The sequence below is a fragment of the Ovis aries genome, chromosome 19 (genome assembly GCF_016772045.2).
Source record: "Ovis aries strain OAR_USU_Benz2616 breed Rambouillet chromosome 19, ARS-UI_Ramb_v3.0, whole genome shotgun sequence".
NCBI classification, from domain to species: domain Eukaryota; kingdom Metazoa; phylum Chordata; class Mammalia; order Artiodactyla; family Bovidae; genus Ovis; species Ovis aries.
In genome coordinates this window covers 38,875,474-38,900,875 of record NC_056072.1, presented here as the reverse complement: position 1 = coordinate 38,900,875, position 25,402 = coordinate 38,875,474, and the positions used below count along the sequence as shown (strand labels likewise).

The 25,402-nt window shown below is 40.3% G+C and overlaps 1 protein-coding gene across 23 annotated transcripts in view; it reads right to left on the bottom strand.

Moving 5' to 3' along the window:
* Positions 1 to 25,402, bottom strand: part of CADPS (calcium dependent secretion activator) — a 478,855-nt gene that overhangs the window by 122,455 nt on the left and 330,998 nt on the right. For 12 of the 23 annotated variants that reach the window (XM_027958224.3, XM_060402265.1, XM_027958228.3 and 9 more), the window contains exons 12-13: positions 16,289 to 16,425; positions 12,699 to 12,886 (exon numbers count right to left, since the gene is read on the bottom strand). In XM_027958224.3, the coding sequence (XP_027814025.1) occupies positions 12,699 to 12,886; positions 16,289 to 16,425 (325 nt within the window). Of the gene's footprint in view, positions 1 to 10,764; positions 10,924 to 12,698; positions 12,887 to 16,288; positions 16,426 to 25,402 lie in introns of all 23 variants that reach the window. The other 11 variants (XM_060402261.1, XM_060402259.1, XM_060402264.1 and 8 more) reach the window with 1 other exon arrangement.

Here is a 25,402-nt window from a genome sequence, read left to right as displayed (position 1 = left end):
AGTTTTGATTTGTATTTCTGTAAGACACACAGTGCAGAGTTCACCAACAAAAACAGGTGATAAAACATATCACGATTTAGACATCCAATGCACATTTATTTGTAATTGCCAGAACTGCCCTGAAATGATGCTAGTAATGAGGGATGTTATTTTACAAATCAAGGGAGAGAAATGCAGGAATAAGAGAATTTGTCTAAGATCACAGATTGTCACTCTATCAGTTAAAAAGCAAAAATAACCTTGGCTGCATTGATTTCTCACAGTTTTTGAAAATTCTGTCAAACATCAATTTCTTTTCCATTGACCCTTATAATTCATCAATGTTAACTGTACAGGTTAACATGGATCTACTAACTGAAAAATCCTGTTTAATATTCTGGGGAACATGGTTCTCCTAGAAGCAATAAAATACTTTCCCTAGAACAGGAGCCACACAAGCCTGTCTTATAATCACACAGAAAGCCTGTGAGACCTCAGACTGAGGGGCTACCTACTGTGGGTGTGTGAGGTACGATCTGGCGGGGGACCTGAGAACTGGCCTTTCTAACAAGTTCCCTGGTCCTGCTGGTTTGGAGAACCTTACTTTAAGAACCTCTGCCTTAGAGAGCAAGAAAATATTTGGTGGGTGGCCGAATACATGAAAGGGTATTTTGGTTCAGGGTTCCTAATTTCTCTTGGATTAGAGTGAATCTGGAACCAGAGATTTTCTCTAAGAAGTACACAGTCCACTTAACGAAGCTAGCAACCCCTTCCAAAAATGGCATTTGCACTGTTTCCAAGGTGCCATTCCAAGCAGTTCTGGTTGCAAAATAAACAGAAGAACTGTACTGGTATCGCTCAGAAGCCATGCTTTGTTTCTGTGTTCTGGAAACATTTGGGGGTGATTCTATAATTGTCATAAAACTGGCTCTGCATCCTGTTCTGCTCTCAATACTTCTAACACTTAAGGAATCAAAAAGAATGAGAGAAGAGGAGGACTGATGCTGGATCTTTACACTCCTACCTAGCAAATCCCAGGCTGAGATGTTTCTTCACTCAGGACACATGTCTAGGAGCCTGAATCCTCTGCTCTCTTGGATCCTGTTACATCTTCTGCTGCTGTTTCTGTACTTCTTAGGGCCCACTGCCATTTCCTTAGGGCACCTAGATCTCCTTCGTTAGGAATGCCCTTGGCTGCACTGGGCATAAACTGAGGTGCCTACTCTCCCGCTGTCAATGCTGAAGGCTTCATACAGGCCAGCTCCTCCCTTCGGTGGTCACTGGACATCTCAGTTGGACTATGAACTACACTCAGCCAACTGGACACTCTTCCTTGGAACTTTTCCATCAAAGAAACAATGCAAAGATAAAAGAAACAGGTGGGGTTTGCTCATGCTAGCAGCTGTGCCCTGCCCAGCCCATCTCCCCATGTTCGTAGTTCTTAATCTGTGACACTACCTTAGAACCAGGAGAGAGCTTTGAGAGGTCCCACCCTCAATCTCTGACTCAGTGTGGGCATCGAGGCCTACACGTCATCAGTTTCATTCCTTAAGTTATTCTCATGTGCAGGTAGGATGGCACCATGGCTTTGATCCTGTGTCCTACTTTTCAGTCACTGCTTGATTCCAGGTTCCCCCTCCCTTCCTCTGAGGTTCCTGGCATCATCCCAATAAACTTTCTTTTGCTTAGATTATCCAGAGTTAGTTTTTGCTCCTTACATGGAACTGACGTACATGCATAAAGCACACATTCCTTCCTTTCCCACGCGCTCAATTTTAGTAGAAATGTTGACGCCTTTGAATCTAGCTTTACAGACACACATACAAGAAGGAAATGTGATCCCTCGTCACTGGTTCCACCTAACTGCACACTGGCTAACCACTCACTTCTTGTATATCATGATCCCGCAAACTTGAGACAATATGCAGGTCAATTGCAGTCATTTTTGGAGCCCTGTTGAAGACTGGAAGCTCTCCCACCTGCAGGCCATCGCTGGAGCCAGAAGTGGGTCTCTCGGGCCACGACAGACTATATTGCATCTGACACAGCAAGCATCTCCGGAATCCACCTTTCAAGTTTTCGGCAAACCGTTTTCTCACTGTCCTTCACAAAGTTGACATTTTCGGCAGCACGATAGGAAAGATGTCACGTCGGCTGCTCTTCAAGTTCTTGTCACAGTGGTTAGCACCAGTTCTGTCATCTTCATTCTCCTCACAGCCTCCCATCTTAAGCCATGTCACAAATAATAATACATCTGGAGTTGTGTTTTTCTGTTTCTTTTTTTTAAATCAGATTACAATGACCCTAACCCAGCTGCCCACACTTCCGAACTAGTATTGCCAATTCTCCTTCCTTCACCCAAATATTTCTGAGCTAGAGCCTGTTACTTAATGTCTACTGTAGGATTAATCCAATATGATTAAGCATGAGGCTTTTAATGTGAAAATACTTTATCTTGATATTTGAAATTAAGTGTGAACAACTGTGGCAAAGAATTCAAACTACCTTGTGTTTTGTGAAAGTGAATTGACCTCTTTGGGATTGTTAAATTGTTGTTAGACACCCAGGTGGGCACATGGAGTCCTAGCATTTAATTATTCTGCCAACAGGGTTCTCTATATTGAAAGCTGGGCCACAAAACCTCCATGTGGAATGCAAGATATTTCAAGAAGGTCAGGTTACTAAATTAATTTGAAACATATTGGATTAATTGATGGGTGTGTTCTGACACTGCATCTATCTGGTAATCAAGTGCAGAATCCAGTGTGAAAGGAAATGTGTGAATTCAACAAAAGGGGAAAGCGTGTCTGGTCCACCTCTCTGCATTCAGCCAGCTTTAAGCTCCAATCACTATCAACAAGGGGTAAAACTCCAGCTGAAGTGGGAATATACTTTCTCTCCAAATGCAAATGTCCACATATGCCGGTGCAGGCACCGTAAACACGATATATTCTCTCTCTCCAAATGGATGCATGCCTGCAGACCGCAGTATGGATCCATGAAAATGTCCTTAAACAAGCAAGATAACCAAATCCTGCTTGCTACAAAATTGTTCCAGCCCAGAAACATGAAAGCTGAAAGGGTCAGAGTGGAACAGAATATTTTAGTAGCCGTTCCTTGCAATGGTCCCTCAATAGAACATTCAAACTAAACACACACTCTTAACCTCTCTCTCTCTCTCTCTCTCTCTCTCTTTAAAAATTGACTTCTAGCAATTCTTAATCGTTACAACTTTCAAAATGACACTTTTGAATTTAATCCTATTGTGGAATATTTTCCTTTGTCTCTTTCAAGTGGTTAATAACTCCACGTTTAAGAACAGCAAAGCAGCACATCTCAAAAGGAGGCATCCCCACTTGCTCATCTGGATGGTTTGTATAATCTCTAGGTTAATTATAAATTGTAATTAGGACTCTCACATCCTGTAGTCACTGCTTCATTATGAAAGCCCAGCCTTACCCTTTCCTTCTCCTCTCCCTCCAGCCCTTGCCCTTTTCTAATTATGCCCGGATGCCCTGGGGCTCAGACACGCTGCTAAAACAAATATATCAAAGTGTTTGTATCACAAAGAGTAAGCTAGGAAGCAACAGCAACCAGTTTCTACAACATTACAAATGCATAGTGAAGATTCTTGAGACTGGCTTTAGTCAATTTGAGAAAGAGGTTAGACCAGGGCAAAAATACACAAGTCAGGTTTCTTGTGACTTGTTTACTGCTTTTCTAAATATGGAGCTAAAACCCAACAATATCAGAAGGTGTCTTTACTCTCTCATAATGATGGGAGTGACAGAAGTCTCTCTCTACTGAACAATCTCAGAATGTGTAAGTTATTGGCGCAAGGACATTAATTAAAGTGGCTTAGGCTCTGCCCAGGTGCTGAGTGAAGCAAGAGCCCCAGAGATGATTAGAAAAATGATATAAAATGCATGCATTATAGGAGAGTACATATTTCTTTCTCCAGAGAAGGACCAATTTCTAAAATTTTGACTACATAGATTTTTCTTTTTGAGGACTAAGCAAAGAGATGAGTTTCTTTATTTCTAGGCAAGCAAAGACACACTTAGGTTTTAAATTCTACCTTGAATATCCTATGACCCTATGTAAAGATTTCTGAGTGGTTCAGAGCAGTAATATCAGTGGTCAGAGTTTTTGGGTATCACACCTACCCTAAAAAGGGTATGATATCTGAAAACATATTTTGTACCAATGAGCACAGCATGAGGACACACTAGTGTAATTTTAGAAGGAAAATGCACATTATTTGGATTTTTTGTTAGTCACTAATGGGATAGATATCCAACACATTTTATATAAGATTTTATGTTTGAATTGGAAAATCTGCTATTTTCATGGGGCAAATTTCCTTCAGGAAGAGAGTCACATGGGTTAAAAAATAGCATACAAGCTCTAGAGAATTTCTTCTTGGGATGCGGACTTTTACATGAAATATCTTTGGTTTTTCCCTCCTCTCCTTCATCCAATTAGGTGAGGCTGGTTCATTAGGATTTAAAGAGTATGACGCAGCCGCGTATAAGGCTACCACCACCCACTCGGAGCTGAGAGGCCAAGCAGCCAGGTGCTCCTGTCCATAAGTGAGATAAGGCCTGTGTCAGCATGTAACATGGGGCCAGGAGTTTGAATGTCACTGTCACCCCCCACCCATGCCTGCCTGCTACCAAACTGCTGCATTCACAGGCCGGTAAAAACAGAACTACCCTGCTATCGTCTTTTCTCTCTTTTTTTCGGGGAGGGAGAGTTAGAAAGCACCAGACATAATGTCCTGATGGCTGTATGTGCGTGTAACACAGAGAGAAAAGGAGGAAGGAAAGGAGGGAAGGAGATACTGGAGAAAAAAGGAAAAAATAAATACAGATGCAAAATGACTCATTTACTTCTAGGTAGGCATTCCCCCCACAATAAAGGCAACCATGATATGACATGGATTGGGAGTGAGGGACCCACACTGGAGGCAAGGACATGGACAGTAAAGCAAGTGCTGTGGTCCAGGGGAGGGAAGATAGAGACCTGAGCCCTGGCAGTGGTACCGAAGGTGAGGAGAAGTAGGCAGACTCGAAAGAGATGTAAAAGCATGGGCAGGGCACAGTAACTAAAGCTCTGTGATGCGCTGAGGAAGGAGACATCAAGGACGGCTCCCAAGGTTTTGTTTTGGGCAAATGGGTGGGTGGAGTCACTCACTGACTTAGAAACAGGAGTAACAGGAGGAAGGTGAATTCCATCTGAGTGCTCACTTACTAAGCCACAGGGATCACATGGTTTCTGCACACAAGCAGCACCTTGGCTTCAAATGCATCTCCCAAAAGAATCCTTGGACACATTTTCAGAGATTTTTAGGACTCATGCCCTCTTACATCTGCTTACAGACGCATTAATCTATGCAGCCTACTTTGGATTGGGGTGGTTGGCATTATGGATTTGTTAATTGCTGATACAATGTACTTTCTCCGCAGGCCATATGTGAAGAGCAGCACTGGCATTCAAGAAATGTTAAATAATAATGTAAATGAGAAAAATTTCCAATCCCAATAATAAAGGGATCCAAGGAACATTGACGCAACTTGCAATCATCGGAGCTGTTTGATTGCCTTGTCACTGTGGGACAGTGACCAAAGTGATGTTAATCTAAATGTCATCTAGAAAGAAGACTAAAAATATTATGGTGAAAATTAAGTACTGCAACCTTAGGAGCTGATTTAAAAATTAGAAGATATAGCGATTTACATCTGTGGATTTGATGATCGCCAAGAGCAACCAGCTGAACGTACTCACATTTTCCTTTTCTTTCCCCTCTCTCTTTGCAAAAATGGGTTCAGTTTTAAAGAGCTAGTTCAAACTAATGTTCCCTCAATCAATGGTTCTTAAATGCTGCTACATGTAAGGGTTTAAAACCAAGATGCTTAGGTCATATCCTAGACTAAATCAGAACCTCTGCTGGTGGGGCTAAGGCATCAACATTTTTTTAGGCTCTTAAAGTGATTCCAATGTGCAGCTAAGTTTGACCACCAAGGTCTTGAATAAGTAGGATCTGAAGACCAAATGCCTTAGAAATACCTGGGGAGGAAATGATTAAAAAGGGAAGATGCCTGGCACCATCGAACACTTGCTGAACCAAATTATTTGAAGATGGGACCTCATTCTTTCCATTTTTACAAACTCCCCATGTGATTTCTGTGACAACCCCTGCACAAGCTGAAGATCAGTGTCAAGCCTTTAGACACAGAATACATCTGTATAAAAGAAACCAAAATCCAAACAAAAAGAAGAAATTTCATCCCAACACCTGGAAGTTTGATGTTCTGGGTTTTGTGTGCAGGGCGCTGCCCTGTGCACTGTAGGATCTTTAGAAACATCCCAGGCCTCTACCCACTAGATGACAACAGCATCACAAAGTAACAATCAAAATGTCTCCAGACATCACCAAGTGCCCCTTGGGGAAGAGATCACCCCAAGTCAAGAATCTAAAAGATTCCAGGCATGTCGATGGTTCCATTATCTTTCACTGCTTGGAATCATGAACAGTGAAATTGACCAGGTATGTCTACTCTGGATTAGGTGTTCTGGATTCAAGTAGGCATAGTGGCACAGTGGTAACAAATCTGCTTGCCAATGCAGGAGATGTGGGTTTGATCCCTGGGTCGGGAAGATCTCCTGGAGAAGGAAATGGCAACCAGTCCAGTAGTCTTCCCTAGGAAATTCCATAGACAGAGGAGTCTTGAGGGTTTCAGTCCATGGGGTTGCAAAAGTGAGAGACATAACTTAGCGACTAACAACAATAACAGGCATACTCTCTCACAAACATGTAGCACAGGCTTTCAGAGAAGATGGGATAAACTCAGTTACCAGCACCTGAGTGATCACTAATGATGTCTAGCTGCAGCAGGGCTGGGCTCTGCCTCCATGTTTGGGGCTGCTGAGTTATTAATAGGTAAAAAAATTAATCAATGGACAAAAAGCTACTTTTTACCTAATCTAAAGTTGGTTGGGAGATGACAATAGGAATGAGATCTATTATTGAGTTAAATTCAGTTAAAGGGCAATTTGTTTCCATGGGTCATCGGTTCCTTCTTACTGTGAGTCAAAGAATAGATAACCTGTCCACATGTAAACAGTGTTCATCCCGGTGAAAGAGGTAGGAAAATATTTTCCAGTGTTAATTGGTGCTCAAAGGAACGTCTCCTCTAGGTGGCCCTAAGCTCCAGATACACTCTTTTTCTACAAGGTCAAAATCACCAGGTGGGCCAAGACTGACTGTGGACATCTTCAGGGCAAAAATGGAAATTTTTAAGTAATTTTAAAAATTAATTATTTAATTAATTTCTTTAATTAATTCAGATGGCTGCTATAGTAGGTCACCTGGAAATGTTGAAACTCATATTCAGTGGGCCGAATTTGCATCTCATACCATACAGAGTGCTAATGCTGGGCAGGTAATAAGGCAGAGAAGTTACCAATCCAAGCTCCAAAGATAGAACAACCATGTTTGCTATGTGAACCATGCTCACTGAAGACAGTGAATGAATTTATCTGAGACTCAAACTCTTCATCTGTTACGTGATAGTAATAATAATACAGATCTCACAGTGATGCATTAAGGTTAAAATGAGATAATATACGTAAATAGCACTTCACATAGTACTTTGCATATAGCAAACACATTAAATGGTGACAAGTAGCCTTATTTTAATTACACTTTATTTATGAACTCTAACAATGGTTTCAGGAGGCAGGTCAGGTGGTCTGGTATTCCCATTTCTCTCAGAATTTTCTACAGTTTATTGTGATCCACACAGTCAAAGGCTTTGGCATAGTCAATAAAGCAGATGTTTTTCTGGAACTCTCTTGCTTTTTTCCATGATCCAGCGGATGTTGGCAATTTGATCTCTGGTTCCTCTGCCTTTTCTAAAACCAGTTTGAACATCTGGAAGTTCCAAAGCCTGGCTTGGAGAATTTTGAGCATTACTTTACTAGTGTGTGAGATGAGTGCAATTGTGCGGTAGTTTGAGCATTCTTTGGCATTGCCTTTCTTTGGGATCGGAATGAAAACTGACCTTTTCCAGTCCTGTGGCCGCTGCTGAGTTTTCCAAACTTGCTGGCATATTGAGTGCAGCACTTTCACAGCATCATGTTTCAGGATTTGAAATAGCTCCACTGGAATGCCATCACCTCCACCAGCTTTGTTCATAGTGATGCTTTCTAAGGCCCACTTGACTTCACATTCCAGGATGTCTTGCTCTAGACTAGTGATCACACCATCATGATTATCTGGGTCGTGAAGATCTTTTTTGTACAGTTCTTCTGTGTATTGTTGCCACCTCTTCTTAATATCTTCTTCTGTTAGGTCCATACCATTTCTGTCCTTTATTGAGCCCATCTTTGCATGAAATGTTCCCTTGGTATCTCTGATTTTCTTGAAGAGATCTCTAGCTCTAAAATCACTGCAGATGGTGATTGCAGCCATGAAATTAAAAGACGCTTACTCCATGGAAGGAAAGTTATGACCAACCTAGATAGCATATTCAAAAGCAGAGACATTACTTTGCCAACAATGGTCCATCTAGTCAAGGCTATGGTTTTTCCAGTGGTCATGTATGGATGTGAGAGTTGGACTGCGAAGAAAGCTGAGTGCCAAAGAATTGATGCTTTTGAATTGTGGTGTTGGAGAAGACTCTTGAGAGTCCTTTGGACTGCAAGGAGATCCAACGAGTCCATCCTAAAGGAGATCAGTCCTGGGATTTCTTTGGAAGGAATGATGCTGAAACTCCAATACTTTGGGCACCTCATGGGAAGAGTTGACTCATTGGAAAAGACCCTGATGCTGGGAGAGATTGGGGGCAAGAGGAGAAGGGGACAACAGAGGGTGAGATGGCTGGATGGCAGCACCGACTCGATGGACATGAGTTTGGGTAAACTCTGGGCATTGGTGATGGACAGGGAGGCCTGGCGTGCTGTGATTCATGGGGTCACAAACAGCCGGACACGACTGAGCGACTGAACTGAACAATGGTCTATTTAACTTGTTACAGCCCATGGAAGATAATTTTAGAGATTGATGGAGTATAAGAGATGCTATGATTCTATGTGCTCATTTTGCAGATGAGAAAACTGAGGCACTGAAATGAGATATGATCATCTTAGATTTATGCAGAACAGGCTTTAATACTCAGATCAGTAGAATCTATGTACAGTGCTGATGTGGTACAAAGAAGAACTTCAGACTCAGAATATCTGGGTTTTCCACCTCAATTTTCAGACATTCAGTTTCATCATCTGCAAAATGGGTATAAAAGCACCTGACCTGAAAATGTTATAGCAAGTGACATGTATGGAGACAGGAGTATATTAAAAGCATTTTGTAGACTGCAGAATATCACACTTAAGTACAGATATTTAAGATTATGATTTTTCTTCCTTACAAAAATAGCAAATATAGACCCTTATTTGTATAAGCCTGAAAGTACCACTCACAATCTTTCCTGGTAGTTTTTCATGGCACAGGAAACAGGTCAGGCTCCAGGAAGTGCAGCCATTTGCTTTCTGCTCCACTTCAGTGCCGAGCATGCCAAAACCAGGACCTTGGACAGCAGCCAGAGAAGCCTCCTTTTCAGGCACCTATGATACTCCGCATTTTCTTACCGACTGCAAGCTACTTCTGCCCCACACTCTGACCCACACAGGGAAACATGAAAACTCCACTCCACTTCTCTCTGCGTATACTGCAAGCTCAGAAGATGGGTGTTCCCATGAAATCAGGGCTTTCTTTGACCTTCACTAATAGACTGGCATACAATGATCTACTGCCTGCTTCATTTTCTAGGAAGTGAAACTGGCCTTTTCATTTGGTCTGCCTACAGTGAACTGTATGAATTTTAGGACTTAGAAATTTTCAACTGAGCAAATTCATAGTGAAACATAGAGCATAGCTCCCTGAGAACTTTGTGTCCTTTGGCAATGTCAGGGTCAGAACATCCATTTCAAAACCTCACCATGAAACTTTAAAATGTTAGTGTTAATTTGAGGCAAGATAGGGAAGGTGAAGAAGGACATAGGGATAATGCTGGATATAACTGTACATCTACCTCATTTACTTTAAAAGGGAATAAAAGCCACCGGTTTGCCATTTTACCAATTCACAAAGAGAACATCTAAAAGACACAGGAAACAAGAGAGGATAAACATTATTTTAGAACTTAAAAGTATTTTAAAGGTGACTTCATCATATAAATGATTCTATGAGGAGTCATTAATTTGGTGACAGACATTACTTTGTGCCTTTATTATAAACAATTATTTGAAAATGGACTACTTTCATGCAATAAATGTAGAACTGAGAGGGTCTGCTGAAAACGATGGCCCTACTATAAAGGTATAAACTCATTTTAAGCCAACTCATTTTATTTTCCCCTTAACCATAATTTCAAAATTATAAATCATGGGTTGCTTATTATGAGTGACTTGTTAAGGTACCTGGCCCCTAACTAGACGCCACCAAAAAAAGCAATCTGACTCATGCTTTTGTTTACATATTGCACAATTAGTCTTTTTCAATATGAACATGCTTTAAGAGTCACTAAATACCCGATTCAAATTCAGTCCTAATACATGATATTTTTGCCCATTGCTAGGGTTTTTTTAAGTACACCTTCAAACAGAGACTTCAGGAATATACAAAGCTTGCTGTTTGCTAAGGTTGAGATTCAGCACAGATGGGGAAGAGGGAAAGGTCACAGACATCCCAAAACACAAGCCAATAGACACAAAACATCTTACCTTTTAGGCTCTGGATTTGCCTGGGTTTTGGGATTTTTTCTTTTTTTGGATTCCTTTTTGGTATCTTTTTTAGCCTCTGGTTCAGATGGGGAGGGAGTTTTGCTCCCTTCAGGGTCTGTGTTTGGTGGCAGCCCACCAAGGTACGCATGCATTTGTTGACTTTGGAGAGGGGGTGGTCGCATGGAGCATGCACAAAGTATGGCCAGCCATGGGAGAATCAAGAGCACATACACATGCACAAACAAAAGAAAGAAAAAGAGGGATGCATCAAACAGCAAAAGCAAATGCATTCGAACTAAAATAATAAGCAAAAAAAAAAAAAGATGCAAACTTGCATAAGGAAAATCAGAACTGAAAAGAAAATAAGAAATCCAAAACTGTTTCCATGACAAGATGTATAAACCTAACTGTGAATCAAGTGGCAGTCTTACAATATGAAATCCAGACAATGTGTATCATAATTCATGATGATGTTTACCAGGGAGTTTACAAAAACACTTCATTATTTTATAACACTTCCTTATTCAGTAACATATGTAGAATACAGTGTGACAACCCAGAGAATATAATGCAACTTCTCTCTCTCTCTTTAAAGAATTCAGTCCAAGAGGCTGTAACAGATAGTCATCAAAGTGTACATATTTATAAAAAGCAGAATTATGCAGAGATAGTCCCCAGGTATCAGAGTTTTTATGAATATCTTTTATGCAAATGAAAGGTCATGTGCTGGGCTAGCAAACCTGGTAACAATGAGGGGTGATGAAAATCTTGTTGCCTGTTAAATATTCAAACCTACAGTGCTATTGTTACCCAGCTCTAAATGTTGAAGTTGCATCTCATAAAATCTACCAGCACTAGAGAGAGGGAAAGCACAGAACCAACCCCACAGATATTCCAGAGTTGTATAGCTTGCAAAGATGACTGACATGGTTCTGATTTAAAAGAAAAGGCTGTCAATTCTAGACTCTCCCATGTAAGAATTTCCCCAGAGCAGTAAGTTTTTCACTGCAGGCTGGGTTTCTGAAGCCACCCAGTTTTCCCTGTGTGTGCCTTCCCTGGCTATTGGTAAGGGTTCGTGGGGGTAATGGAGGCTTCTCTTTCTAGTAATGTGAGGCTACACACACTGGGATAGTAAACTGGCTGTGGCAGTGCAGAAATTTATTCCAGGTCTTGAGAGCCAAATGGTACCATTCTTATTTGCTGCTTTTTGCATTATTCAGAACATAGATCTTTTCCTCCAGGAGCTGGGCAATGTCTAAAGAAAGAAAGTACTTAGTATGTAGTTAGAAGAACTGATGTTCTGGTCTTGTCTGTAAAACCTATAAACCAAAGGGGTTGACTACACCATGGTCTCTGAAGTTCCTCCCAGCTCTCTGGTTAAGCTCAGTGTCATGATTATCTATATCTCCCAGCATCACCTTGCTTGCTTCAGCCCTTGAGTTTCCTCTGCTGAGCATTTGTACATGCTCCTCCTTTCGCCCAGAACCCCTCAACTCCTAGTTCAGTACTCGGCCCAAGCATCAATTCCTCAGGGAGACTCTCCCAGCATCCTGCCACCCCATCTGAATCATGGTCTTTCATTAAATGCTACCATGGGATTTCATCCCTGTTTCTCAAAGAATCAATTTCTGTGTAACTCTGCCTTTGCTTGACGTCTAGTTTTTGCTCACCATGTACGCGGAAGGTGCATCAGAGACCACCCTAGAAGTCCTGTGTGACGTTTCTGTGGAGACTCATGAAAGCAGAAGAAATTCAGACCTGTGTGTATGTTCTTTGTGTTTGTGTGGCTGGTGTGTGTGTGCGCCCACACGTCTGTACTACTGAGCAAATAGGAATGTGTAGACTTAGAGATGACCCTAAAGCAGGACCAGCTGTAAACCACTGCCAGCACCTTACACATCTGTTTAAAAGGAATACCCCTGACACGTGCCTACCTGTTCCCATGGACGTGGGATGCACAGAAGGCGAAGCTATAGTGAAGGAGGGTTGGGTCGATCATGGCGCCGTTTTCTGCCCGTTCAAGCAAGTCTCTGAGGTAGCACAGATGTCGGTGACATCCTCGGACTCCGTTCCGGGCGCAGTACTCGTCTAGTACAAACACCTGGCCAGGGCTGAACCAGCCCTGATTGGGGAATAAAGGAGAGACCTTTCAAATATAGGTTGGGTTTATTTGGGGGAGAGCTCTACAGTTGGGGGTGACTGGAGAAGGGGGTTAAAAATAGCCAGAGCCAACGCTTCTTGATTGCTTATTAAGCCCCAGTCACTCTGTCAAACACCATGTGTGCTAGCTAGTTCAGTCCTCACCAGAGCCCTGTGAGGGAGGTGCTGCTCTCCCTGTTGGACGGATGGGAAATCTGAGCTCAGGGAGCACATGGAATTTCCCTAGTGTCCCACAGCTAGTAAGTGATGGAGCATGGACTAGCAGAGGGCAAGATCCCAGAAACAAGAGTCTCACCCACTGCTTTAACACCAAACTGTAAACCCTAAGAGCACTGGAGTGGGGCTAGGGCAAAGTCTTGGTTACTGATAAGAGAAAATAATAACATTAATGCCTTAAATTGGTACAGTGCTTTACCCTTGACAAGAGCTTTTAGTTGAGCCCATGGCAACCTTGAGAAGTAGACAGGGCAGGTTTATCTTTATTTCACAGATGAGGAAATGAAAATAAGAGCTCACAAAGAATACAAAATAGCCAGGACTCAAACCCAGCTCTGTCTTTCTCTGTATCTTCTGTATTTTTAATACTCTGGAGCATTAACAAATACTAGGATTGATCTACATTCATGCCAGGACTTCATAAATCCTTTCACTTTGGAAGAAAAAAAAAATATATATATATATATTTTAGATTTTAAAATGAAGATAATAACAGAACTTTCCAAAAAGAACAACATGACTTTAAGTTCTCAAGTTGTGAATCATATATGATTCAACTAAACTGAGAGGAGCTTCCTGTGCCCAGGCTGAGTGCTTTATATTCTCCTTGGCAGTTATTTGTTTTCTTATTATGTATTTGCGTGCTGCAGGACCACACAAAACTCTGCTCTAAAAAAGAATCGGGCTGGACTCTCTCATGCAGAGCACATTAGGAGGTGCCATGGTGTAGAAACTGCTGCCTCCACCAAGCACTTAAGAAAAAAGATGCTCAGTAAGGCCTAGCGACTTGCCACTCAAAGTCACTCTTGGGACAAGCCTATAATGAAATCACGTCTTTCAGTCTGAGTACCTTTCTGAAGCCAGAAATAAAAATTGACGTGGTACTTTATAAGCTGGGAATTTAGGATGATCTTAAATATAAACCTAATTTTACTTTGAGGGTCTTCTCTGAGTCATCTTTTGAATATACCTCTCCATCCTGGGAGAGAAAAGGCAAAAGGAGAAAGTGACTGGGTGGCAGGTAGAGGCCACAGAAGTGCAGCAAGGGAGGCCCCCGCAACACTTGAATCTTGTGCTAGGGATCCAGGGAATCTTCGATTGACAACATGCAGCTCAGCAATGCATCCGACGAAAGACGGCATCTTTCCTATTTCAAATGATAAGTTACTGCAGAGGGCGGGAGAGTAGTCGAGGCAGTGGGCTGCCCCTATAGGCAACTTCTTTGCCACTCCATCTGCTACCCCAAATGCTAAATCTTAGAAACAACACTGCTGTGAAAGATTAAAATATATTTTCTACGACTCAGATGACACCAAGTCTTTTGTAGATGCCAAAATAGCTGCTTTGAAAAGAGTTGAAGAAATATCAATTAGGAGCTCAGTCGAAGACACAGAAAAATTTATGTATCCCTGCTGGTCGGTCTCCAAAACTGACTGGAAAAAAAGACTGTAATAATGAGAAAATGGAATGTATGGAGGCAGGAGATGGGGTCCTCTTAATGGCTCTTATTTTCTGAAATTGGGGGATGATGATTAATACATACAGGTATAAAAATGGGAAAGGAAACTATTTTACACTATTCACAATTAATTTGGAGTTTTTAGGCCTGAATATGACTAACAGGAAGCAAGCGTCAAAATTTCATTTCTGGTTTAATTCTTTAGACGGCATTCACTCCTCAGTGATGAATGTCTTAGTGAAAAAGAAAACTGAAGAAAGTACAATTTGAAAAAAGTCTTGAAAATAATATGTCTCAAAAACATTCCTCAAGAGACTAGGAATTATATATAAAAGGAAACGATTTAAGTTCAGAGGCAAATTCTTACAAGTTTCATGAACACAATTTATAATTATGTGAATAATTACATAATCACAGAAAACATATTTGAGAAAAACTGCCTTGCAATGCAAGGTAAGCCTTTTTTTTTTTAAAAAGTCAAAATGATGTATTCCTTTTCAGTTTGGCAAAGTTCAAACTTCTGATAATGTGATTCTAAACCTGAGATAATCAATGAATCTTTTATGAGACAAAGATTAATAAATTATTCCACATAATCCTGCTTCTGTTTTTTGGACTATTTTATCTGTCATTTTTATATTTTGGCTTCTGACAAAGAACAAAAAAAGGAATTTAAAAGAAAAATTGGAACAGATTTAGGAGAAAGCCGTATCATTTAAAGAAAAACACCCAGATTTTCATTATATTTCTGTTGATATCAATAAAATGTCAACCTGAGTTAATTAATATTAACAATATACAGATATATTCATCTTAGTATGTGGAGTGAGAGATGAGGCTTCTCCTCTGCGTAAAGCCATTGTATCCTTTGCCCTCACCTTTCCCATCTATAAAGTGGGATCAACAGTCTATCTTTAAAAAATAACAATTTTTGGTTTGCAGAAGAAAATAAATTGAGTCTCTTTTAAATTGCATAGCATAAAGCCCAAAATGTATCTTCAGAAATCCAATAAAGACATAATAGCAGTCCTTTGCATGTAAATGATTTAAATCTGGGCTTAAAACAGGATTTTAAGAAATATCCATGCTCTTGTGGGAGAGTTGGACTTCTAACCATCTTAAGCACCATAAAAAAATTCCCTCAAAGGGTATAAAAAATGCTTGGAATACCATGTAGGGAAAAAAGCCACCCAAACAAACAAACCCAAACCCATTTAGCTTATGAAAGGGGAAGTGAACTTTATTGACAAATCATTTTAATCTTTAAAAATATAAACAAAAAGGACCCATTCATTTCTGAGACAGGAGCACAGGGTCTTATTATCTGGGGTGAGGTGGGAGGGGGATCTTGAAGACTAAGAAACCAAGGCAATTTTTACAAGTTCTCTATAAGTAGGTGCCAAACTCGATTATCCTCTTGAGAATATTTCTCATGCAGCAGCTGAAAAGGGGGAAGCTCAGATAGGGAGGCTGAGGAATTGGATCTGTCTCTACTGATAACTTCCTCCCGCTCTGTCTTCTTTCTTTGGTAAGGAAAACTATCTCAACCCAGGAAATCAAGAACACATTTATAATTGTTAAAGAGGTTCCGTAATGGGGAGAAGAGCTTCTGACACAAAGGTAGAGAAATATTTTATCTTTCAAAACGTTATTGCATTTAAATTGCTGTAGACCAAAGAATATACTTGCCAGGCAAGAATAGGAATCATTAAGTCTGTGATCCAAAGTTAGGCGTTGCACCATCTCAAAGAGGGAAGCGTGGTCAAAGTTACAGGGGTTGGAAGAGATAAATTCATCCATGCCATGTTTTTGAGCTCTATCTGCGTCTGTTCATTTATACATGTAGAGAGAGACACAATTTAGAGAAACATCGCATTTTCTTTGACATTTCAAATACACAGGAATTCACTAAGCATTACGAACGCTAGCTGTTTTCCCGTTGCCGCCCACCAACGTCCCCAAGATACTTTTTTTACCTCCCATTGTCAACTTGCATCACTTACTGGTGAGTTTATTGCATTTCGGCAAAAATATATTGGCATCAACGTGTTTATCAAATGATCACAACTCTCGTGCATTTATGTTGTTCTTGAAAAACTAAGCACACGACCGTAACTTCGCCTGTGTTTCACCAAACACTGAAAGCAGATCGGATCTTTGCTTATAAAAGCCTATTTAGCTTTTCAATTTTTAATAGATTCTGCCATTCCAGTGGTTATGTCTAGAGTAATTTCTCTACAATTACTGGGATCATCTGGAAAAAAAGGGTTATGCTGATTCTCAGCCAAGTGACAATATTAGTATCCTCCCCTTTCAAATCCCCGTGGCCAATTTGGTTGCACAAAAGATTTGGGTCCCCATCCTCCAAAATTAAAACAAAATAATAACAAAAGATTTCCACTGAAACCTGGAGAATAAGTTCACTGGGAATTTAGTTAGTGATAGCAAAGGACACTGCCTGAGATAGTGTGCTTACTCAGTTAGCAAAGCTTATGAAAGACAAACAAATTTACTCAGCAAGGGCTATGATCTGCCATTTATTGTGAATTAATAGTCTCAATGTATTCACACTTTTCCTTACAGGGTGAAGGCTGTAGGCAAAACCTCCTAAGGGCTAACTAATTAATCTCAATATGTGTAACTAAAATAGTCTATATTCAATCGGCAAAATAACTCAGAGAATTCAACTCGAGTGAGACCAAGCAAATCTCGGAAGAGGAGGGAATGAAGGTCCTAGAAATTAAAAGAATCGGCTCGCTCCATCTCATAGTTACTCACTCTCCTGAAATGCTGCAAGGAAAAAGAATCTTAAATCAAGCAAGAGTGTATTCATCTCCTTGCGTGCAACATTCTACTCGAATACAGGGACCTGCCAGGGACCAGCGATGCTGTCAGGACATGCAGAGAATGGATTTCTGACTTGAGAAGGTGTTTGAATAATATTTTCAAACGTGGCCTTCATCCCAGGCAGCTTTTTTTCTTCCCTGCTTGGGGGCTGACTGAAAATGGGGGTTACAGTTACAGGGTAATATTAAGATGATGATTTTCCCTCATATTATTACTTTCGTGTATCATTCCAATCTAAATGCATGGTGTGTCAGATGTATGCCTTCTTCCTATTAGGTTTTTAAATCTTCAGCAAGTGGTCAGTGTTTGAACAGGATGTGTTGTTTATGCCCAAGACACACGAAAGCAACCGTTTCCAGAAGGCAAGTTGAAGAACGTGTGTTTTAATAGCCAATTCGCTCCTTTCAGAGGATAAGACACGAGATTTTGGAAGGGCTATCACACAGGCAGAAATTTTATTAGAGAATCTGGCTCTTTGCTGGGTTAATTGCCTGAGATTTGTCTTCAGGAAAGTGCTTTCAATTTGGAGGTTAGGTGCTTAATCTTTGAGCATTCTTTTTTCTGGTAATGTGGTCTCCAAGCTGTATTTCTCCATCGATTCAGGATGGCTGGAAAGAGAGGTGGCCAGGAAGCTGGTTCTGAGGAAAAGGCTAGCTGTTTCTGCGGGGTGGGGTGGGGTGGGGTGGGGTGTGTGTGTGTGTGTTTCCCGTGGCCCAAGGCAACTGGTTTGAACCTGCTCCAACCTTAGGTGTCTCCTGCAAGATGACACTCCTGAAACCCAGGCGGTACTGCTCCATCGCCTAGGACAAGTCTGTTCTTTTAGCCCCATCGTGTCAGTCCCTGGAGAAACTAACAGTGGGGTACACACCAATTGCTCGTCCTGTTTCATCCTCATAAAAAGCCTCACTCACGCTGTGCCTCCCAATTTCTAGCAGATAGATGAGGCGAGTTTCGGCCAGCACCAGCTTCCTGCTCTCAGATTTCCCAGAGGAGGCGGGCAGGCTGACTAACTGATCGGGCCATTCACCTTACCAGCTTGGCTCTGCCATTTTACTGTTCTTCAATTATGATGACGCAAATGGTCACTCAGCTAGAGAGAAGAGGACTCTCTTTTGCGGCTGTTAAAAATATAGCCCGTGTTTCAAGCCTCTTACTCTTTATCTGTTGAGCCTCTAGAAAACTTGGTGATGAACTATTTTGCTTGGCTGCCAGTTCAGGAAACGGATGTGCAAAGAGGGCTTGGCTCCTCTGTGGAGACCCGGGTACAGACCCACCCTCCCGCCTTCCCCATCCATCATCATAAGACAGCTTCACCACGCTAATTCTTGGCTTAGACTTCATAGAAAGAACAATTTCATTTTTACCGACAATTTAAAGCAGGCTTTAAAATAGGCTTAAAATTCGCCTGTTTTCCTTTTCTGAAAGTAACCCTATCAACATAAAAATTCCTGTTTCCCTTCTTCCTCCTTTTGTCTCTTGTAAGTTCACATGGTGAATGAGCCTGGGACTGAGGGAGGGGGTCTGGACGCTCCTGTGAGCTCTGGTTTTAAAGAGGTGCGGGAGACTGGCAGAAGTGTTGATCCGTCCTCACGTTTAAAATGAGCCAAACTTTCAGTTCCCTTTCTGGTGTCACTGTCACTTAATTATTCTTAAGGCCCCTTTTACACCTTCCATGTGCGTGGGATGGAGCTTAATGCAGTGGGGATTTCCAGCAAGTAAACCGAGCAGCCCCTGGATTTTGCTTACATAAAATCATCATTTACTCAGAATTAGGCTCATTATTTCAATGGTTCCAACAACTCAGAGTGCTGAACAGGGTGGCTGGCTTCCATGAAATTTCTGAGAGTTTCACTGAGTTTATTATATTCGGGGGCGGGGGGGGGGGCGGGGAGAGAATCAGTCGGTGGTGAATGCTATTTTAAGGTGTCCATGGAAGGGATGTGATTTTGAAGCTCCATCCAAACATGGATTTTGAAATTTTTGTTCTCTGCTGTGCTCCCAGCACCTACAACAGAACCTGGCACACAGCAGGCACTCAAGACATATGTGTTAAAATAATTTATTAATATCTCATTGAAATAAATAAATACAGTTGGTCAACAAATATTTTCTATTTCTTGACTTTCAGAAATGTTGACACATTAAATTCAACAGGAACAATTTATCTGAGGTAGGATAGCAGGTGCTTAGATGGCTGGGCTTAGAGGGTCACAAAGACCGAATGTGAGGCCAGCTCTGCTATTAGAAGATATGAGACGTGAGGAAGTTGACTAATGTTTCTGAGTCTCATTCTCCTCATGTGTTAAGTTGAGAAAGGTGTCTGAGTCTACCTCAGAGGTGGTTGTTGACAGGATCTGGTAAGAAGAATCTGTAAAGCACCTAGGTACCTGGCATATACAAAGTGTCCGCCTTAGCCGTGAGTGGACGAGAAGGCTTCTCACCGCTCTCAAAGTCAGTTGGTCTAATATTCTCAGAGAGCCAAGGCTGTCTCTACATTGATCACTAATGTTAGTTAGAGGTTGCCTCTTAAACCATATTGTTTCTAGGAAGCTGAGAGTCCTTCCCAAGCTCTCTGCTTTATGCTTCTCCTCTGGCCCTGTATAATTAATTCCTAATCTCTGTCTCTGTGTTTTTGCTGGGTGATGTTCCAGTTTCTCTGTGGTCAGAACACACACTTAAATTCCCTGATAGATAATATGTTTCTTGAGGGTACGTTACTGATCTGTTATTTTCCCTGCCAGCTCCCAGAGGAGCCAGGTCCTTGAGAGGTATTTATTAACTGACTTACTCTGACACCTCCATCCCAGGAAACTTCCCATTGACTTTATTAAGGAGTCACACACATGGGGATTCAGATGGCATCTTGCAAATCCCAAAGTGGGAACATGTGCTCTTAGGGGGGAAAAAAATCTTATAAAAGGAAACAGAATTCTAGGTGCAGGTGTCTTTGGATACCATTCAGATTGTCTGCCTGTGTCTCCATACATGTCTAGGACCATATGCATTACATATGTTGTCTATTTTAAAATAAAACACTGCAGCGGTCCAGCTGTTCTAAATTCTGTTTCAAAGAACTTGTGGGTGCTTCTCAAGCAACACCATCCAGTCATCCTTGCAATGGCCCAGTCTGTTCTTCCACAGTGCTGAACATTAAAAACTAAATGCTCTGTGCAATCCCATTTTGCCCTGTACAAACGATTGGAACAGGCTGATGAGAGAAAAAGAAAACTCCAATGTTGACATTAGCAAGGGGAAAACAGCCCAGAGCAAAAGGGTGAGAAAGTCAATTCCTGGATTCAGGACACCTTGGGATCCATTCCTTTGCCAATGTTTGGCATGTGTCAAGGGAATGCAAATGAATTTAAATACTAGGCTGAGCAAAACAGAATTAGGAGGGGAAAGTAGAAGCTTAAAGCTCTAATGAGGTTTGGATTAGCTCTTGCTTTCAGAGACACATACCAATGTTCTTTTTCATTATTACGTGTGTGTGTGTGTGTGTGTGTGTGCGTGCGTGTGTTTTACTTATTTAAGAAAGCAGGGATTGACTGAATTTTAAGAATTTACTTCAGTCTTAACCTTTTTCAGACTTGGCTGAATAGTTGCTAACTCTTGCTTGATTTGCAAGGGCTTTACATGTACTGAAAATGGGCTATGTATTTCATAGGCTTTGGAGCGAGGGCATAATTCAACACATCTTCCAAACAATGCTATTTGTTTCACTTCTGGGCTTTAACTGTATAAAAGATTTTGAAGTCTTCTACAGCATGGGCATAGAAGAATGACTTCACACTGAACTTAAATGAATAATGGTGCCTAAGCCACATTTATAAATTTAAGGAAATATCAGTGGGCATCCATGATAAAGGAAAAGGCTGACAGATGCACAGACTTCAGGAAGGCAGGTATCCTTTCAAGTAGAAACCAACTAAAATCTTTACCCCAAGTTTGCTGAAAAACAATTTTGGTGTGGCATTTAAGAAAATGAGAAAATTTTTTGAGAAAATCATGGTTCCTGGAATGATATGATTATGTGGACTTCACACTCTCATTTAATCTGCTTAAATTTCAAGTGATGTTCCTCATTGACCATCCTATCATTTATCTGTTCTTTAACCCATCACGATGTTTGGGTTTACTTCATGTTTGATATTTTCTCCCTCACAATGGGAAAGCACGTATCGTATTATTTCATGATCTCTTAATAGCAAGCATTTTTGTGTGATCTTATTTCTGATCCAAAAAAAATTTAGGTAAGTTTGCAGTAAGGTCTACCAAATGGAATTTTCTTGAGGGGAGTGGATAATACAGTTTTCAATTTTCATTTTATGGAGACTTTATTATCCCAGCAGCTCAGGGAATAAACAGAAAAGGTCAAATCTCTCTTTTTATTTTGTAATATTACATTTTAGAACTTTTTATAGGCTAGAGAAAAAAATTCTGCTGTTGAAAATAAACTATGACTACGTTGCTAATAAACTGTCGGAGAGAGGCTCCTTTCTCTACTGAATCCCTTTTATAATAAACTAGAGGTAGCTGTTTTATCACTGAAATTTAGAGCACAGTTATGGCTGCTGTTACTCCTGATGGATGCTTGAGGCAAGAGAATAGCTAATGTAACTATAAAGTCATTGTGAACTCAAACTGCAAATTAAAAGGTGACTTTGTATCTTTCTTATATGGAAAATGTGTGCTTGTCATATCTGCTTGACAGTGTAAGAGTGAATGTATGGTTTGGACAATAACGAACAATGACAGTAGTCAACCTCATCAGAAGACATGAAATAAAGAAATGACAATGATTGATGGCAGCTGGCTGTTTACAGACTTTTCTAGAAGAGTTTATCTTGGCCATGACCAAGTAATAACCAGGGGATGTTGCTCCCTGCCTGAGCTCTGCACGGCAAGCAAAAGACTGGTCCTCCCCTGCCTGCTGCCCTTGAGAAACAACTTAATTCTTTCATGGTCCCTTTGACTCAGTCAAGCTAACTTGCATAGCCAACACCAAAAGGCTTCCTCAGAAGCTATCAAGGGCCACACTGCATTTTGCAGAAATCACTGACAGGACAACCACGGGGATAAACGTGATATTTATATCAATGTTCATTTTTGTGATTCTTCACAAGGCAAATGCTTTGAATAAAAATCATCAGAGATTTTTGTCAGTGATCAGGATACAAATAAGTGATCTGTAATTTTCCCTGCTTTACTTACAATTTACAGAGTACTTGATAACATTTTTATGGCACTGAAGCATGAGCTAACACAAATTTTCGGGAGTTGACTAATTAATAATGTAACAATATGTAGATGTGCCTGAAGTAGGTAACAAAGAAGTGACCCTTCATTTACTATGATCTATTGAGAGCCTACCACAGTATTTGGAAAATTTTGGACCTTACTGTGAGAGCCTATTCTTTTAAAAAGTCATATACTTTATGGAGAGAAGAAATGTGATTTATAGTGTGGTTTGGGGTCATGCAAGTTAATACTGAATTCATTCTCTGATGTTGCATTCCTGCAATGTAGTAACTGCAAGTTGACAATACAAGAAGATATAGCAAAAAATCTCCTCAGACAAAACTCTAGACAGGAATCAGGCAAATGACTATTTGGAAGTCTATTAAGATATCAATGTGTTGTTGGGCAAATACACGTAATTTTACTGGAAAAAATTCACTCAGTCATCTATTCATCCATCTTGTAGATTTTTTTTTAAGTATAGCAAAATCCTAAATTTTTACCAAGTTCACATTCTCCAGTAAGCTTTTAAAAATGCCTCATCAGACATGTAAAGGAAGGAAAGTTAAATTAAGAATTAAGTATCTGCTTGGAGTGGTAAAAAAAAAAAAGAAAAGAAAAAATCTGTCTGCTAGCCAGGGGTACATTTATGCAAAAGGAAAGATAAAAAAAAAAAGGAAGGAGGGGGAAAGCAAAATTAAGAAACGAAAAGAGTCAAGGACTATTATTAAATGGTCAGGAGAAATGATGCGACCTACAACTTCTAAGTGAGCATTCAGAATACTTGAGTACATATTTGCCTGCTCTCTTGACCAATTTTTCTAGCTCCCTCTAATGTCAAGTTTTCCACATTTTTGGTGACTGACTTTTTCCTCTATGAATAAAGGAACTGTATACTCTGTTTTAGTAATAAATAGTGAAGAGAATGATTTTCTAAGTTTTAAAGTTTCTTTTTTTCTCTTACAGGTGTATTTTTAGAAAAATGAATACAAATACAAAAGATGTAAAAAAACGTTATTGTTGTCTTTGTTCTTGGGAGAGCAGTGGAGAGAGATTTGAGACTAGAGGTCTAAACCCTCCATGACATTGTGAGATTGTGAATCTGAAGCTTCTGTGAATAAATTACATGATTTCAATTGTGTCCTCAATTTCTTGCTTTTGTGTGTGGTAGCTGCATGTATTATATCTCTCTTTTCAAAATTAACCTCTATTGGGTTTTAGAGTACACCCTCAATTTAGGCAGAATGAATTCTTTCATGTTCAAATAATGCATTTACTTTATTAATTGTGTTCTGCAGTTTCTTGGAGTCTTGCTCAGTTACCATCTTTGGGTTTCCTAGCCCACCTTTCTGTTTGTGAAGGTATCCATGGTTACCACACCATTAGTTCTCTGACCATTCTAACCTTTGGAATGGGAAAGGAAAAACAACAACAACACATCATCAGAGTGCAAAATGATCTGTTTTCAGGCATTAAGCAGTCAGGTAGCTGTGAATTCCATGAAACGAAGGCATTATTTGCCATTTCGTTGTGATGTTCATTAATATTCTTGGAATTAAAAAAAAATAGGAGATGTTAATGGTTGGCTTTACTCAGAGGATCATTTGATGCCAATATGAAAGCCAAGGAGAGGAGGCAATTATGCACACATCACATGCATCCTAGTTCCAGTATGGAAGCTTACATTTCCAACCTAAGGTCAGGAAAATTACATAAAAAGTTTTACTACAAAGTCTAGACATGAGGAAGATTTCAGAGGAGAGGGAGGAAGCACATTGCAGGTGTCAGATAATCTAGTCTGATTATCTGAGCTGTGCTAGCTATAGGGGAACACTTACCCTTCAGTCCAGCTAGAAGTTAGCAGGGTAAGAAGGAACAAACCAGAATAACATAAAGACTAGCAACAAGGCTCAGGAAAGCAGACAGGAGTTCTAACCTAGCAGCTAAAGTTCTCGGGTTCGAGCAAAGATTGAACAAGAAAACTTAAATGAAACAAAACAAAAAAACAAGAAAACCAAAGCCAACCCCACCCCAAACCGACAGTAACCAAGGTCCCCCTAACTGTTGAAGGCTGTTCAGGTGGTAGCAAAACTAGAACAATTTTCAAAAACATCCAACTTTAGGGATTTATGATGTGATTAACGGTTATTAGTTGAGAAACAGACATTAATATGAGACTCATTGCAAGTGATATATCAAATAATCATTGACCGAATAGCAAAGCTTAAAATTCCCACTCCCCTCCCAGTCTTGAGAACAGAGGTACTGATCTTCACTGTTCCTCTAACACACACTGGACAGGGATCAGGTGTTTCAGTGAGAGGCCACTTGGTATAACAAATTGTGGCAACACTCAATCATACATTTGGATGTCATTTCCAAAGTAAGCAACATTTTCCTTAAGAAATTGGAAAATTATAAGTATTTGCTGTAGAAAGTTGTATAGGTAAGCACTGACAATTTTTTTAAGTTTTAACCAAAAAAAAAAAAAAAAAAAAGAGAGAGAGAGAGAGAAAATTAAATCAACAATAACACACACCAAAAAAACCACAAAAGAACAAAAAAGTTGTAAAGTTTGGTGGAACCCTCCCAAAATTATTGTAGAGTCACATAGAAATTAATGAATAGCAGGATCTATTTTTTTCCAGTTTTCCCAATTTCATACAAATACTCCACTCCACTCTTAGACGTGTCTTTTCATTTTGAAATCGAACTTCT